We start from the raw sequence: 15,014 nt of genomic DNA on the forward strand, positions 1-15,014 counted from the left end.
TCTGTTGTTCTGAAATAGACTACAATTTCTTCAAATCATGCTTCTTTAGACCGAGCTAAAATAAATAGTAGATTGGTGTCGGTGTCGGCTATATTACATGGATTTATTAGACTTAAAAAAATATGTTCCAAAGGTCTGCATCAGTTGTTGCAGGCTATATGTGGAAGCCAGGAGATGCTAAATGTGTTAATTTAACGGTCAATTACCGTGACACGGACTGTTATTTGCTTGACAATCACCCGCTGACGAAATTGTGACCGTCACAGCCCTAGTTGTGTCGCTGAGTTAAAGCAGTTCTGCATGGAGGAGTGTGCCAAAATTCCTCCACAGTGATGCGAGAGACTGATCAACAACTACAGGAAGTGTTTGGTTGTAGTAATTTCAGCTTAAGGTGGCACAATTGATTGTAAGGGGGCAATTCATTTTTCACACAGGTCCATTAGGTGTAAATAAATTAAATGCACTACATGTCCAAAAATATGTCATACATCGTCGTCAAACATCTCATTCCACTCTTCTGGGAAGGCTTTCCACTAGATGTTGGAACATTGTTGCGTTCCAATTCATCCCAAAGGTGTTTGAGGGGTTTGGACATGGATTTGGAAAATACTCCATAATAACAAAGCAAAAACTGTTTTTTAAAACTTTTTGAAAAGTATAAAAAATTGAAATATATCGCATTTATATAAGTAATCAGACCCTTTACTCAGTAATTTTGTTGAAGCACTTTTGGCAGCGATTACAGCCTCGAGTTTTCTTGTGTATTAAGCTACAAGCTTGGCACACATGTATTTGGAGAATTTCTACCATTCTTCTCTGCAGATCCTCTCAAGCTCTGTCAGGTTAGATGGGGAGTGTTGCTGCACATCTATTTTCAGGTATGTTCAATTCTGGGCTCTGGCAGGGCCACTCAAGGACATTCAAATACTTGTCCCGAAGCCACTCTTGCATTGACTTGGCTGTGTGCTTAGGGTTGTTGTCCTGTTGGGTGAACCTTCGCCCCAGTCTGAGCTCCTGCGCTCTCTGGAGGAGGTTTTCATCAAGGATCTCTCTGTACTTTGCTCTGTTCATCTTTCCCTCGATCCTAACTAGTCTCCCAGTCCCTGCCGCTGAAAAACATCCCCACAGCATGATGCTGCCAACACTTTGCTTCACCGTAGGGACGGTGCAAGGTTTCCTCCAGATGTGAAGCTTGGCATGCAGGCCAAAGAGTAAAATCTTGGTTTCATCAGACCAGAGAATTTCTCATGGTCTGCGAGTCCTTTAGGTGCCTTTTGGCAAACTCCGAGTGGGCTGTCATGTGCCTTTTTACTGAGTGGTTTCCGTCTGACCACACTACCATAAAGGCCTGATTGGTGGAGTCCCTCAAAGATGGTTATCCTTCTGGAAGGTTCTCCCATCTCCACAGAGGAACTCTGGAGCTCTGTCAGAGTGACCATCGGGTTCTTGGTCACCTCCCTGACCAAGGCCCTTCTGCCCCGATTGCTCAGTTTTGCCCGGCAGCCAGCTCTAGGAAGAGTCTTGGTGGTTCCAAACTTCTTCCATTTAAGAATGATGGAGGCCACTGTCTTCTTGGGGACTTTCAATGCTGCAGACATGTTTTGGTACCCTTCCCCAGATCTGTGCCTCGACACAATCCTGTCTCTGAGCTCTACGGACAATTCCTTCGACCTCATGGCTTGGTTTTTGCTCTGACATGCACTGTCAACTGTGGGACCTTTTTATATAGACAGGTGTATGCCTTTCCAAATCATGTCCAATCAATTGAATTTACCACAAGTGGACTCCTGTCAAGTTGTAGAAACATCTCAAGGATGATCAATGTAAACAGGATGCACCTGAGCTCAATTTTGAGTCTCATAACAAAGGGTCTGAATACTTAAGTAGGTTATGCACTGTATGTTTTTAAAGTAGTTGCTTTATCAGATTTGTATTCAAATGCTTTTTAAAAAGTAGTATTTTGGGGGGGGGGGAATCTCTATTAAAGTTGTAGTCCCTTCCAAAGTAACTTTCTTCCCCCGGGAATTTTTTTTCTCCCCCCACAAAGCATAGTTAAAACAATAGTTATCCCAGGTTTGATGGATCCTTCAGTCAGTGCTACAGGATAAATGATCAGACGGCCACTCTACCATGGCCCATTCTCTCTCACATAACTACTCTCCCTCCCCTGACTCTCTCTGCAGGACTGCTGCCATTACAACTCCCAACCCCAAGATTCTCTCTAGGAATGCAGCAGATGTCCATTACTACTAGCGTTCCTTTAATGGCCGCCCTCTCTCTCCCTTCCCGATCTTGTTTCAAGCCAGAGCTCTAGAAGTCTGTCTAGCCGGCCTGCTATCCCAAACTGCTTTAATTGTAGCCTGTGGTTTGATGCAAGGCTGTTTTGAGGTTTGGCCAGTTGCTCCTCCGGTGTCGTGTATGCGTGTGGTCACAGGAGCTCGCTGCAGGCTGAGTGTATTGCAGGGCCCACTACATCTGGCCTGTGTTAGCTGCAGCTCTGCATGGTGCCACTGTTGTACACACACACACACACACCTCCTTCCAGCCTCCCTGTGTAACCTGAGCTATGGGACCAAAGACTGACTAATAAGAACTCTCTAGTCTGGACTCTCCTGTTGCAGTAAAAGCATTAGCAACACTTTCCAGCTACTTACAGTGTGTGCTGTAGCATCTGCGGCTGCAACCCACTATCAACCACATTGTGTAGGCTACTTACAAACCACAGCTGCTGTGATCACATTTATCCTGAAATTACTGCTTTGAAAGAACATCCTTACCTGTTGTGCACACAGAATGCCAATTTTCAGTGGCTGGTTTATATTCCGGACAAACAGAGAAATGTTAAGGTGTTGACTTGGCTATGTTTATTTAGTTATTTTGTTTTAATATGTAATATAGTACAATGGGTTCTGTCAACAAAATCATTGTAATAATGAAATCATAATCATTAAACATTTTGTGTGAGTCTGTGTGTTTGAAAACTAGCTGTCGAAGTCTTGCTTCCTCTGTCCTTGTTTCCTCCACTCCTTGCCTCTGCTTGAAACTACATTTTAGCCTGAGGGGAGGAACATTCACTCCTTCCTCTCCCTCAAATGCTTTGAAAGGGAGGTGAGGAATCAAGGGGAGAATCTCGATTCCTCTTTTCTCACCTTCTCAAAACCCATTGTATAAGAAGGTGAGAGAGAAGGACCTCTGACCTTCTCATCCAATGGGTTTTGAGGAGAGAGAATGAAACAAATCAAGGAAATGCAATTGAACTCTTCTTAGGACAGAGGAAGCAAGTATTTGACGGGTATTTCTAATTTTGTTTATATCATCACTGTATGGCTAATAAATCACTGTTTATTTAATGAAAATAACTCCAAAATATGTTTTGAATGCATCAAAGCTGGGACCAAGAGACAGATGCTGTTTTTCAATCTCAAGGCCATCAGACTGCTAAACAGCCATCACTAACACATCAGAGGAGGCTTCCTTTAGACATAGATTAGTAATCACTGGCCACTTTTAGAAATGGATCACCAGCCACTAATGTTTCTGTATCTAGAATTACTCATCTCATATGTATAACCTGCACTCCACACTATTATACAGTATCTTAGTCACTTTTAAATTGTGTTTTACATATTGCATCACCCATTTCATATGTATATACTGTATTGTATTCTATACTACACCACTGACTGTTAAACAGCCATCTCCAGCACATCAGAGGCTGCAGCCTATAGACATAGCTTAGGAATCACAGACCACTATTAAAGTGGCTAGTGTTTCATTTCCTTAATGTCTCCGTATCTTGCATTACTCATCCCATATGTATTTGGGGCGTCAGGTAGCCTAGTGGTTAGAGCGTTGGGCCAGCAACCTTTTGGTTACTGGATCGAATCCCTGAGCTGACAAGGTAAAAATCTGTCATTCTGCACCTGAACAAGGCAGTTAACCCACTGTTCCCCAGTAGGCCATCATTGTAAATAAGAATTTGTTAACTGACTTGACTAGTTAAATAAATATTGCATCACCCATATCATATGTATATACTGTATTCTATACTATGCCACTATCTTAGTCCAATGCCGCTCTGACGTGTGTGTGTATATATATTCTTAATCAATTCCTTACTTAGATTTACATGTATTTTGTGTATATGTTGTGAAACTGTTAGATATGAATGTACTGTCGGACCTAGAAGCATAAGTATTTCAATACACCCGCAATAACATATGCTAAACACGTGTATGTGACCAATACATTTGATTTTGAATCATTTATTTTCCTGAGCCTCCTTTTGGCCCTTAATGTTCAGTCTTATCATGTGGGCATTAGGAAACAAATGTGAAGATATTGACATACACAGCCCTGATTGGATGATAGGCTGTTCTAGAGCCCACCCCTTTACCCAGATGAACAGTCATTGGTCTATTAAGCTAAGGACCCTGGGACTAAACAGCTCCCTCTGCAACTGGTTCCTAGACTTCCTGACGGGCCACCCCCAGGTGGTAAGGGTAGGGTAGATAACAACATATCAGCCACACTGATCCTCAACACGGGGGCCCCTCCTGTACTCCCTGTTCACTCATGACTACATGGCCAGGCACAACTCCAACACCATCATAAAATTTGCTGATGACACAATTGTAGGCCTGATCACTGACAATGATGAGACAGCCTATAGGGAGGAGGTCAACTTGGTTTAACTTTCCTTGTGGGTACCAGAATTGTTAGGGTTTGGAGTTAGGGTTAAGGTTAGGAAAATCTATTATTTGGTCCCCACAAGGATATAAATACAATACTGTGTGGATATACACTGCTCAAAAAAATAAAGGGAACACTTAAACAACACAATGTAACTCCAAGTCAATCACACTTCTGTGAAATCAAACTGTCCACTTAGGAAGCAACACTGATTGACAATAAATTTCACATGCTGTTGTGCAAATGGAATAGACAAAAGGTGGAAATTATAGGCAATTAGCAAGACACCCCCAATAAAGGAGTGATTCTGCAGGTGGTGACCACAGACCACTTCTCAGTTCCTATGCTTCCTGGCTGATGTTTTGGTCACTTTTGAATGCTGGCGGTGCTTTCACTCTAGTGGTAGCATGAGACGGAGTCTACAACCCACACAAGTGGCTCAGGTAGTGCAGCTCATCCAGGATGGCACATCAATGCGAGCTGTGGCATTGAGGTCAGGGCTTTGTGATGGCCACTCCAATACCTTGACTTTGTTGTCCTTAAGCCATTTTGCCACAACTTTGGAAGTATGCTTGGGGTCATTGTCCATTTGGAAGACCCATTTGCAACCAAGCTTTAACTTCCTGACTGATGTTTTGAGATGTTGCTTCAATATATCAACATAATTTTCCCTCCTCGTGAGGCCATCTATTTTGTGAAGTGCACCAGTCCCTCCTGCAGTAAACCACCCCCACAACATGATGCTGCCACCCCCGTGCTTCACGGTTGGGATGGTGAACTTCGGCTTGCAAGCCTCCCCTTTTTTCCTCCAAACATAACGATGGTCATTATGGCCAAACGGTTCAATTTTTGTTTCATCAGACCAGAGGACATTTCTCCAAAAAGTACGATCTTTGTTCCCATGTGCAGTTGCAAACCGTAGTCTTGTTTTTTTATGGCGATTTTGGAGCAGTGGCTTCTTCCTTGCTGAGTGGCCTTTCAGGTTATGTCGATATAGGACTCGTTTTACTGTGGATATAGATACTTTTGTACCGATTTCCTCCAGCATCTTCGATAGGTCCTTTGCTGTTGTTCTGGGATTGATTTGCACTTTTCGCACCAAAGTACTTTAATCTCTAGGAGACAGAATGCTTCTCCTTCCTGAGCGGTATTACGGCTGCGTGGTCCCATGGCGTTTTATACTTGCGTACTATTGTTTGTACAGATGAATGTGGTACCTTCAGGCATTTGGAATTTGCTCCCAAGGATATGAACCAGACTTGTGGTCCACAATTTTTTTCTGAGGTCTTGGCTGATTTCTTTTGATTTTCCCACGATGTCAAGCAAAGAGGCACTGAGTTTGAAGGTTGGCCTTGAAATACATCCACAGGTACACCTCCAATTGACTCAAATTATGTTAATTAGCCTATCCGAAGCTTCTAAAGCCATTACATCATTTTCTGGAATTTTCCAAGCTGTTTAAAGGCACAGTCAACTTAATGTATGGTAACATCTGACCCACTGGAATTCTGATACAGAGAAATAATCTCTGTAAACAATTGTTGAAAAAATGACTTGTGCCATGCACAAAGTAGATGTCCTAACCGACTTGCCAAAGCTATAGTTTGTTCACAAGAAATTTGTGGAGTGGTTGAAAAACTAGTTTTAATGACTCCAACCTAAAGTGTATGTAAACTTCCGACTTCAACTGTGTCTACCACAGCCCTTTTACAGACACAAAACGTAGCTACAGTAACATGTCGATAGCGAAAATTGGTAACTTCTCAGACTATAAAAAAAAAAGTGACTAACATTCTGCTCCGGCATAAATTTGTTATTTTTCCCATAACAATAAACGTCACTGATTTGATATGCAGCTGTTTTTTTTATGCTGTTTTTATTATGGTATGGTGGATATATGGGTTTTATTTTTACTAAATGTCTAAGTATTTAACAAACTTGAAAGTACTTTTTTAGGAGAGATCTGCTCGCAGGCAGTAGCTCAAGATTATTTGGTTGACAGTTCTGGTCACGTAGTGATGGACGTTAGTCCCTCTTTAGAAGCCTCATTGCCTTACAGACAAGTAAAATACCCGTTCATATCTCCAGAGAAGGTTTCATTTCAGCATTTAAAAAATCCGTAGTGTACACAGACAGACATGCCGAGGCACTTTAAAGGGGCCACGTTCCATTATGTCTGAAAAGGTTAATCGATAAGGGCTCCCGGTAGCCTACTGTCATTTTCATATTATGAGGCAAACTGTATTCCGGCGACATCGGTACAATGAATAGGCTAGGATATTCTACACGCACCAGACAGAACACTGAACACACACTTGCATCATAACAAAGAGACTGAGCACGCAGGCCAGCGCATATTTAATTTTCTTTTAATTTAACCTTTATTTAACTAGGCAAGTCAGTTAAGAACAAATTCTTATTTACAATGACGGCCTACACCGGCCAAACCCGGACGATGCTGGGCCAATTGTGCGCCGCCATATGGGACTCCCAATCACGGTCGGTTGTGATACAGCCTGGATTCGAACCAGGGTGTTTGTAGTACAGTGCCTTAGACCGCTGCGCCACTCAGGAGCGTAGGAGAGGGAGAAGGGGCAGGCAGAAACGTGCTCATACAGTGCTGTCGGAAAGTATTCAGACCCCTTGTCTTTTTCCACATTTTGTTACGTTACAGCCTTATTCTAAAATGGATTTAAAAAATAATAATCCTCAATCTACACACTTCCCCATAATGACAAAGCAAACAGGTTTTTAGAAATTCTTGCACATTTATTTTTTTTAAACAACGGAAATATCAAATTTACATAAGAATTCAGACCCTTTCCTCAGTACTTTGTTGAAGCACCATTGGCAGCGATTACAGCCTCAAATCTTATTGGGTTTTACGCTACAAGCTTTGCACACCTGTATATCCCATTCTTCTCTGCAGATCCTCTCAAGCTCTGTCAGGTTGGATGGGGAGCAGCAAAGCAACTTTCAGGTTTCTCCGGAGATGTTCGATTGGGTTAAAGTCCGGGCTCTGGCGGGGCCACTTGAAAATTCAGAGACTTGTCCCGAAGCGACTGCGTTGTCTTGGCTGTGTGCTTAGGGTTTTGTCCTGTTGGAAGGTAAACCTTCATCCCAGTCTGAGGTCCTGAGCGCTCTGGAGCAGGTTGTCATCAAGGATCTCTCTGTACTTTGCTCCATTCATCTTTCTCTCAATCCTGACTAGTCTCCCAGTCCCTTCCGCTGAAAAACATCCCCACAGCATGATGCTGCCACCCCCATGCTTTACCGTAGGGATAGTGTTGGCCTGGTGAGCAGTGCCTGGTTTCCTCCAGACGTGACGCTTGGCATTCAGGCCAAAGAGTTCAATCTTGGTTTCATCAGACCAGAGTATTGTTTATCATGGTCAGTCCTTTTAGGTGCCTTTTGGTGAACTCCAAGTGGGCTATCATGTGCCTTTTACTGAGGAGTGGCTTCCGTCTGGCCACTCTACCATAAAGGCCTGATTTGGTGGAGTGCTGCAGAGATGGTTGTAATTCTGTAAGGTTCTCCCATCTCCACAGAGGAGCTCTGTCAAGAGTGGCCATCGGATTCTTGGTCACCTCCCTGACCAAGGCCCTTCTCGCACGATTGCTCAGTTTGGCCGGGCAGCCAGCTCTAGGAAGAGTCTTGGTGTTTCCAAACTTCTTCCATTCAAGAATGGAGGCCTCTTTGTTCTTGTGGACCTTCAATGCTGCAGAAATTGTTTGGTACACTTACCCAGATCTGTGCTTCAACACAATCCTTGGTGTTGCTCTGACATGCACTGTCAACTGTGGGACCTTTTATATAGACAGTTGTGTGCCTTTCCAAATCATGTCCAATCAATTGAATTTGCCACAAGCGTCCTCCCAAGTTGTAGAAACATTGCAGGGATGATCAATGGAAACAGGATGCACCTGAGCTCAATTTCAAGTCTCATAGCAAAGGGTCTGAATACTTATGTAAATAAGGTATTTCTGTTTGTTTTTTTTATTAATTTGCTAAAATTTCTAAACCTGTTTTTTGTTTTTTCATTATGGGGTATTGTGTGTAGATTTGATTTAAAAATATATATATATTTTTTTTAATCCATTTTAGAATAAGGCTATAACGTAACAAAATGTGCTGAGTGTCTGAGTACTTTCCGAATGCACTGTATGTTTTGGTAATCTTCATCTTGCAATGTCTTGCATGCCTTGTAAATTCACCTATTTGCTATGACACAGAAAATAATGTTTTGTGATAACTGCACTGTGATTGTAATTAAATGGGTAACATTGTTTTTTTTGGTTAGTGATTTTTTTTCTTAACGTTAAAGATCCCAACTTCGTTTTTAACATTTAAATGTTAACACCCCTTGCTTAAACAGGTTTTCATTCAACTCATGAATAATATTGAAAGTTTCGATGTTCCCCCTTTTACAGCTTAATATTTTGACACAAAAAGGCAAGTGGTCGTTAATTACTTTGTATCAGCTCCAAACAGTTGTCCACTACAAGAAATGCTCACGGATACCTTAGTTTATAGAAAGACCCATGTCCCTTCTTTCTCTGTGTTATGTGTAATCACTAACAACCTTTCTCTCTTTCCTGCTTTAGCATTACGGTGCCACTGCCAGTGGTGTAGTAACAGCACCTGCTACACGGACGGCCTGTGTTTTGTGTCCTTCGTGAAGTCAGGCAGTAAGATGGTGGCACAGGGGAGCATGTGTTTACCTGAGGCAGACCTCATCCCTAAGGACAGGCCATTTGTCTGCGCCCCATCGAAAAAAGAGAACACTGGGGTGGTCCCTGTCTGCTGCAACACAGACATGTGTAACAAAGACTCCGATCCGGGCGACTACTCGTTGACATGTAAGTGTCTGATATGGCTCGAATCTCATCTCTCACACACTCGCATGCCCAGTCCCAAATCCACCACTAGTTCATAGGCAATTGCAGTGCAACTGTGTACAGTAGATCTGAAGGGAGTAAATAGAAGGAAGTGGTATGGTGAAAATGTTGGCCAACATATTACCATACCGCTCATCATATTACCATATTGCTTATACTTTCCCAATCATTTCAGATATACAAAAATGCTTTGGGGTAGGGATTAGGAATGGGCAACAACACGGTAACAATGACATGGAGACTCCGATTTTTCCCTTTTAGAATAGATGTCAAACAAAAACCAATGACTGCAAAGTTAAACCATACAACTCTATGCACAAGGACAACTTTTGACAGTTTCCACATATATTTTTACAAAACACATTTACTCGAAGAACAGTGCAGATGCAAAGTTTGGTAACAAAATGACCGCACAAACCGTCATTCTGTTACTAAACTTTGCATCTGCACTGTTCTTCAAGTAAATATTTTCTTTTACATGTTCAGTGGAAATTGTTGAAAGTAGTCCTTGTGCATAGTTTTTTATGGTTTGTTTAACTTTGCAGTAATTGGTTTTCAACTTGGTCTCAGAGCATTTCATATTATTCAGTATGTAAATTCGGGACTCTCCATTTTTTAGTATGAAATGTTATGTTTAGTGTGGTATGTATTAATTTGTGGATGTCCATCACCCATTTCATATGATATGTTATGAATTACAATTTGTATTATACAGTATGTTAATAATTTGCAAAACATTAATGTTTTATATGTTACGATTTTGCAAAACATACAATATTTCACGACTTAGAAAAACGTACAAAATGTTACGAAATCTAGCTAGCTAACATTAGCTAGGCTAGGGGTTATCTTACATGCTGTTAGGTTCTTATTTTTCAGAGTAAATAACTCGCAGACACTAGAGAAGCTTAACCAAGTTTAATTCTTCCCAAAGGGTCGACACAGCTGTATTCAGACACAACAAAAAAATCTCACCATCACAAGTATATACAGTTGAAGTCGGAAATGTACATACACCTTAGCCAAATACATTTCAAATCAGTTTTTCACAATTCCTGACATTTAATCCGAGTTAGGATCACCACTTTATTTTAAGAATGTGAAATGTCAGAATAATAGTAGAGTGATTTATTTCAGCTTTTATTTCTTTCATCACATTCCCAGTGGGTCAGAAGTTTACATACACTCAATTGGTATTTGGTAGCATTGCCTTTAAATTGTTTAACTTGGGTCAAACATTTCGGGTTGCCTTCCACAAGCTTCCCACAATAAGTTGGGTGAATGTTGGCCCATTCCTCCTGACAGAGCTGGTGTAACTGAGTCAGGTTTGTAGGCCTCCTTGCTCGCACACACTTTTTCAGTTCTGCCCACACATTTTCTATAGGATTGAGGTCAGGGCTTTGTGATGGCCACTCCAATACCTTGACTTTGTTGTCCTTAAGCCATTTTGCCACAACTTTGGAAGTATGTTTGGGTTCATTGTCCATTTGGAAGACCCACTTGCGACCAAGCTTTAACTTCCTGACTGATGTCTTGAGATGTTGCTTCAATATATCCACATAATTTTCCCTCCTCATGATGCAATCTATTGTGTGAAGTGCACCAGTCCCTCCTGCAGCAAAGCACCCCCACAACATGACGCTGCCACCTCCGTGCTTCACGGTTGGGGTGGTGTTCTTTGGCTTGCAAGCCTCCTCCTTTTTCATCCAAACATAACGATGGTCATTATGGCCAAACAGTTCTATTTTTGTTTCATCAGACCAGAGGACATTTTTCCAAAAAGTACGATATTTGTCCCCATGTGCAGTTGCAAACCGTAGTCTGGCTTTTTTATGGCAGTTTTGGAGCAGTGGCTTCTTTCTTGCTGAGCGGCCTTTCAGATTATGTCGATATAGGACTCGTTTTACTGTGGATATAGATACTTTTGTACCGGTTTCCTCCAGCATCTTCACAAGGTCCTTTGCTGTTGTTCTGGGATTGATTTGCACTTTTCACACCAAAGTACGTTCATCTCTAGGAGACAGAACGCGTCTCCTTCCTGAGTGGTATGACGGCTGCGTGGGTCCATGGTGTTTATACTTGCGTACTATTGTTTGTACAAATGAACGCGGTACCTTCAGGTGTTTGGAATTTGCTCCCAAGGATGAACCAGACTTGTGGAGGTCTACAATTTTTTCTGAGGTCTTGGCTGAATTCTTTTGATTTTCCCATGATGTCAAGCAAAGAGGCGCTGAGTTTGAAGGTAGGCCTTGAAATACATCCACAGGTACACCTCCAATTGACTCAAATGATGTCAATTAGCCCATCAGAAGCTTCTAAAACCATGGCATAATTTTCTGGAATTTTCCAAGCTGTTTTAAGGCACAGTCGACTTAGTGTATGTAAACTTCTGACCCACTGGAATTATGATACAGTGAAATAATCTGTCTGTAAACAATTGTTGGAAAAATGACTTGTGTCATGCACAAAGTAGATGTCCTAACCGTCTTGCCAAAACTATAGTCTGTTAACCTCTCTAGGGTATGTGGGACGCTAGCGTCCCACCTGGCCAACATCCAGTGAGATTGCAGAGCGCCAAATTCAAATACAGAAATACTCATTATACAAATTCAGAAAACAAAACATATTTTACATAGGTTTAAAGATTAACTTCTTGTGAATCCAACCACGGTGTTAGATTTTAAAAATGCTTTACGGCGAAAGCATATCTTACGATTATTTGAGAACATAGCCCAGCAGACAAATCGTTACAAACAGTAACCAGCCAAGTAGAGGAGTTACACAAATCAGAAATAGAGATAAAATTAATCACTTACCTTTGATGATCTTTATATGGTTGCACTCAGAAGACATTCATTTACTCAATAAATGTTTCTTTTGTTTGATAAAGTCTCTCTTTATATCCAAAAACCTCTTTTTTTTGTTCGTGTGTTTTCTTCAGTAATCCACAGGCTCAAACGCAGTCACAACAGGCAGACAAAAAATCAAAATTGTATCTGTAAAGTTCATAGAAACATGTCAAACGATGTTTATATTCAATCCTCAGGTTGTTTTTAGCCTAAATAATCGAGAATATTTAAACCGGACAATAATGTCGTCAATATAAAAGGTAAACATGAAAGGCACTCTCTCGGTTGTGCGCATGAAAAAGCTCTGTGACACGGCAGGGTTCACTCATTCAGACTGCTCTTACTCCCTCATTTTTCAGGATATAAGCCTGAAACAATTTCTAAAGACTGTTGACATCTAGTGGAAGGCATGGGAACTGCAATTTGAGTCCTAAGTCAATGGATACTGTAATGGCATTGAATAGAAAACTACAAAACCAAAATAAATCCGACTTCCTGAATGGATTTTTCACAGGTTTTCGCCCGCCAAATCAGTTCTGTTATACTCATAGACACTATTTTAACAGTTTTGGAAACTTTAGTGTTTTCTATCCAAATCTACCAGTTATATGCATATCATATCTTCTGGGCCCGAGTAGCAGGCAGTTTTATATGGGCATGCTTTTCATCCAAAATTCTGAATGCTGCCCCCTACCCTAGAGAAGTTAACCTTTCACGAGTATCAACCCCGTATCCGGGATCACCCCCCACCCCCCCCACACTGATTAGCATCGCTAGCATAGCTTCACAAGTAAATAGTAGCATCTAAATATCATTAAATCACAAGTCCAAGACACCAGATGAAAGATACAGATCTTGTGAATAAACCCATCATTTCTGTTTTTTAAAATGTTTTACAGGGAAGACACAATATGTAAATCTATTAGCTAACCACGTTAGCAAAATACACCATCTTTCTTTGTCCACCATTTTCTCTCTCCACCACTAGCTATCACCAATTCGGCTAAACTAAGATATTGATAGCAACAAACCAAGAAAAAAACTCATCAGATGACAGTCTGATAACATATTTATGGTATAGGATAGGTGTTGTTAGAAAAAAGTGCATATTTCAGGTAGAAATCACAGTTTACAATTGCACCGACCATCACAAATCGACTAGAATTACTAGATAGAGCAACGTGTATGACCAATTTACTCATCATAAAACATTTCATAAAAATAGACAAAGCATAGCAATGGAAAGACACAGTTCTTGTGATTTCAGACCATATTTCAGATTTTCTAAGCGTTTTTCAGCGAAAACACAATAAATCGATAAGTTAGCATACCACATGTACAAACGTTAGTAGAGCATGAATTCAAGGCAAAGGGAGCTATAACGTTATCATCGCCAAAATATATTAATTTTTTCACTAACCTTCTCAGAATTCTTCCGATGACACTCCTGTAACATCATTTTACAACATACATATACAGTTTGTTCGAAAAGGTGCATATTTAGCCATACAAAACCGTGGTTACACAATAAAAATACTAGGAAATCAAGCCTCAATATGTCTGACGTCATCTATCAGAGTGATCTAGTTTAATTGAAAGCTAATCATATACTTGACTAAAAAATACAGGGTTGACAGGAATCGAAAGACAAATTAGTTCTTAATGCAACCGCTGACTTACATTTTTAAAATTATCCTTACTTTTCAATACAGGGTTCGCCAAGTGACGCGATAACAAACAAAATGGCGAAATATGCGTTTAAAATATTTCGACAGAACAACGATTTATCATATTAAATATTGCTTACTTTGAGCTGTTCTTCCATAAGATTCTTGGGCAATGTATTCTTTCTTGGGTTTAATCTTCTTTTGGTCGAAAGATGTCCTTTGTCCGTCTAAATGCCCGCTAACGTTCGACCGGGACCCCGAAATGTGCCCGGTGCTTCACATAGAAATGCATCAAAATCGCACTAAACGGATATAAATTGCTATAAAACGGTTTAAATTAACTACCTTATGATGTTTCTAAGTCCTATATCGAATTAAATTACAGACGGATACATTTTACGTTGATAACCGAGCCTTTGAAAATGGCATCCGGAGGTGTCTTCCTGCGTAAAGGCGAGCGTCGAAAGGGGGGCTACCCTCACTCCTTGGTCCTTTATAACCTCTGAGAGCTACGCAGAAGGCCCATTCCACTTCTCATTGGTTACTGACATCCAGGGGAAGGCGGGTGCAGTTCGTGTCGTTCCATAGGATATACACAGACTTTTAAAACTGATCTGAAATCAGAGCTTCGCTCTCAGACCTTTCACTGTCTGTCATGGATTTCGCTGTAGAAAGAGTTCTGGGTCACCCACAGACATCATTCCAACTTTGTATGAAACTAGAAAGTGTTTTCTATCCAATAGAATTAATAATATGCATATTGTACGAGCAAGAATTGAGTACTAGGCAGTTTAATTTGGAGACGACAAAATGCTAATTCGGAACAGCACCCCCTGTAGTCGCAAGAAGTTAACAAGAAATTTGTGGAGTGGTTGAAAAACGAGTTTTAATGACTCCAACCTAAGTGT

General features: G+C 41.0%; 1 protein-coding gene across 1 annotated transcript in view; it reads left to right on the forward strand.

Annotated features, from left to right (window-relative positions):
• Positions 1 to 15,014, forward strand: part of LOC120020326 (TGF-beta receptor type-1-like) — a 90,931-nt gene that overhangs the window by 31,736 nt on the left and 44,181 nt on the right. The window contains exon 2 of the mRNA XM_038963902.1: positions 9,297 to 9,551. Coding sequence (XP_038819830.1) covers positions 9,297 to 9,551 — 255 coding nt within the window. The remainder of the gene's footprint in view (positions 1 to 9,296; positions 9,552 to 15,014) is intronic.

Source organism: Salvelinus namaycush, chromosome 25 (assembly GCF_016432855.1).
Source record: "Salvelinus namaycush isolate Seneca chromosome 25, SaNama_1.0, whole genome shotgun sequence".
Taxonomy (NCBI): domain Eukaryota; kingdom Metazoa; phylum Chordata; class Actinopteri; order Salmoniformes; family Salmonidae; genus Salvelinus; species Salvelinus namaycush.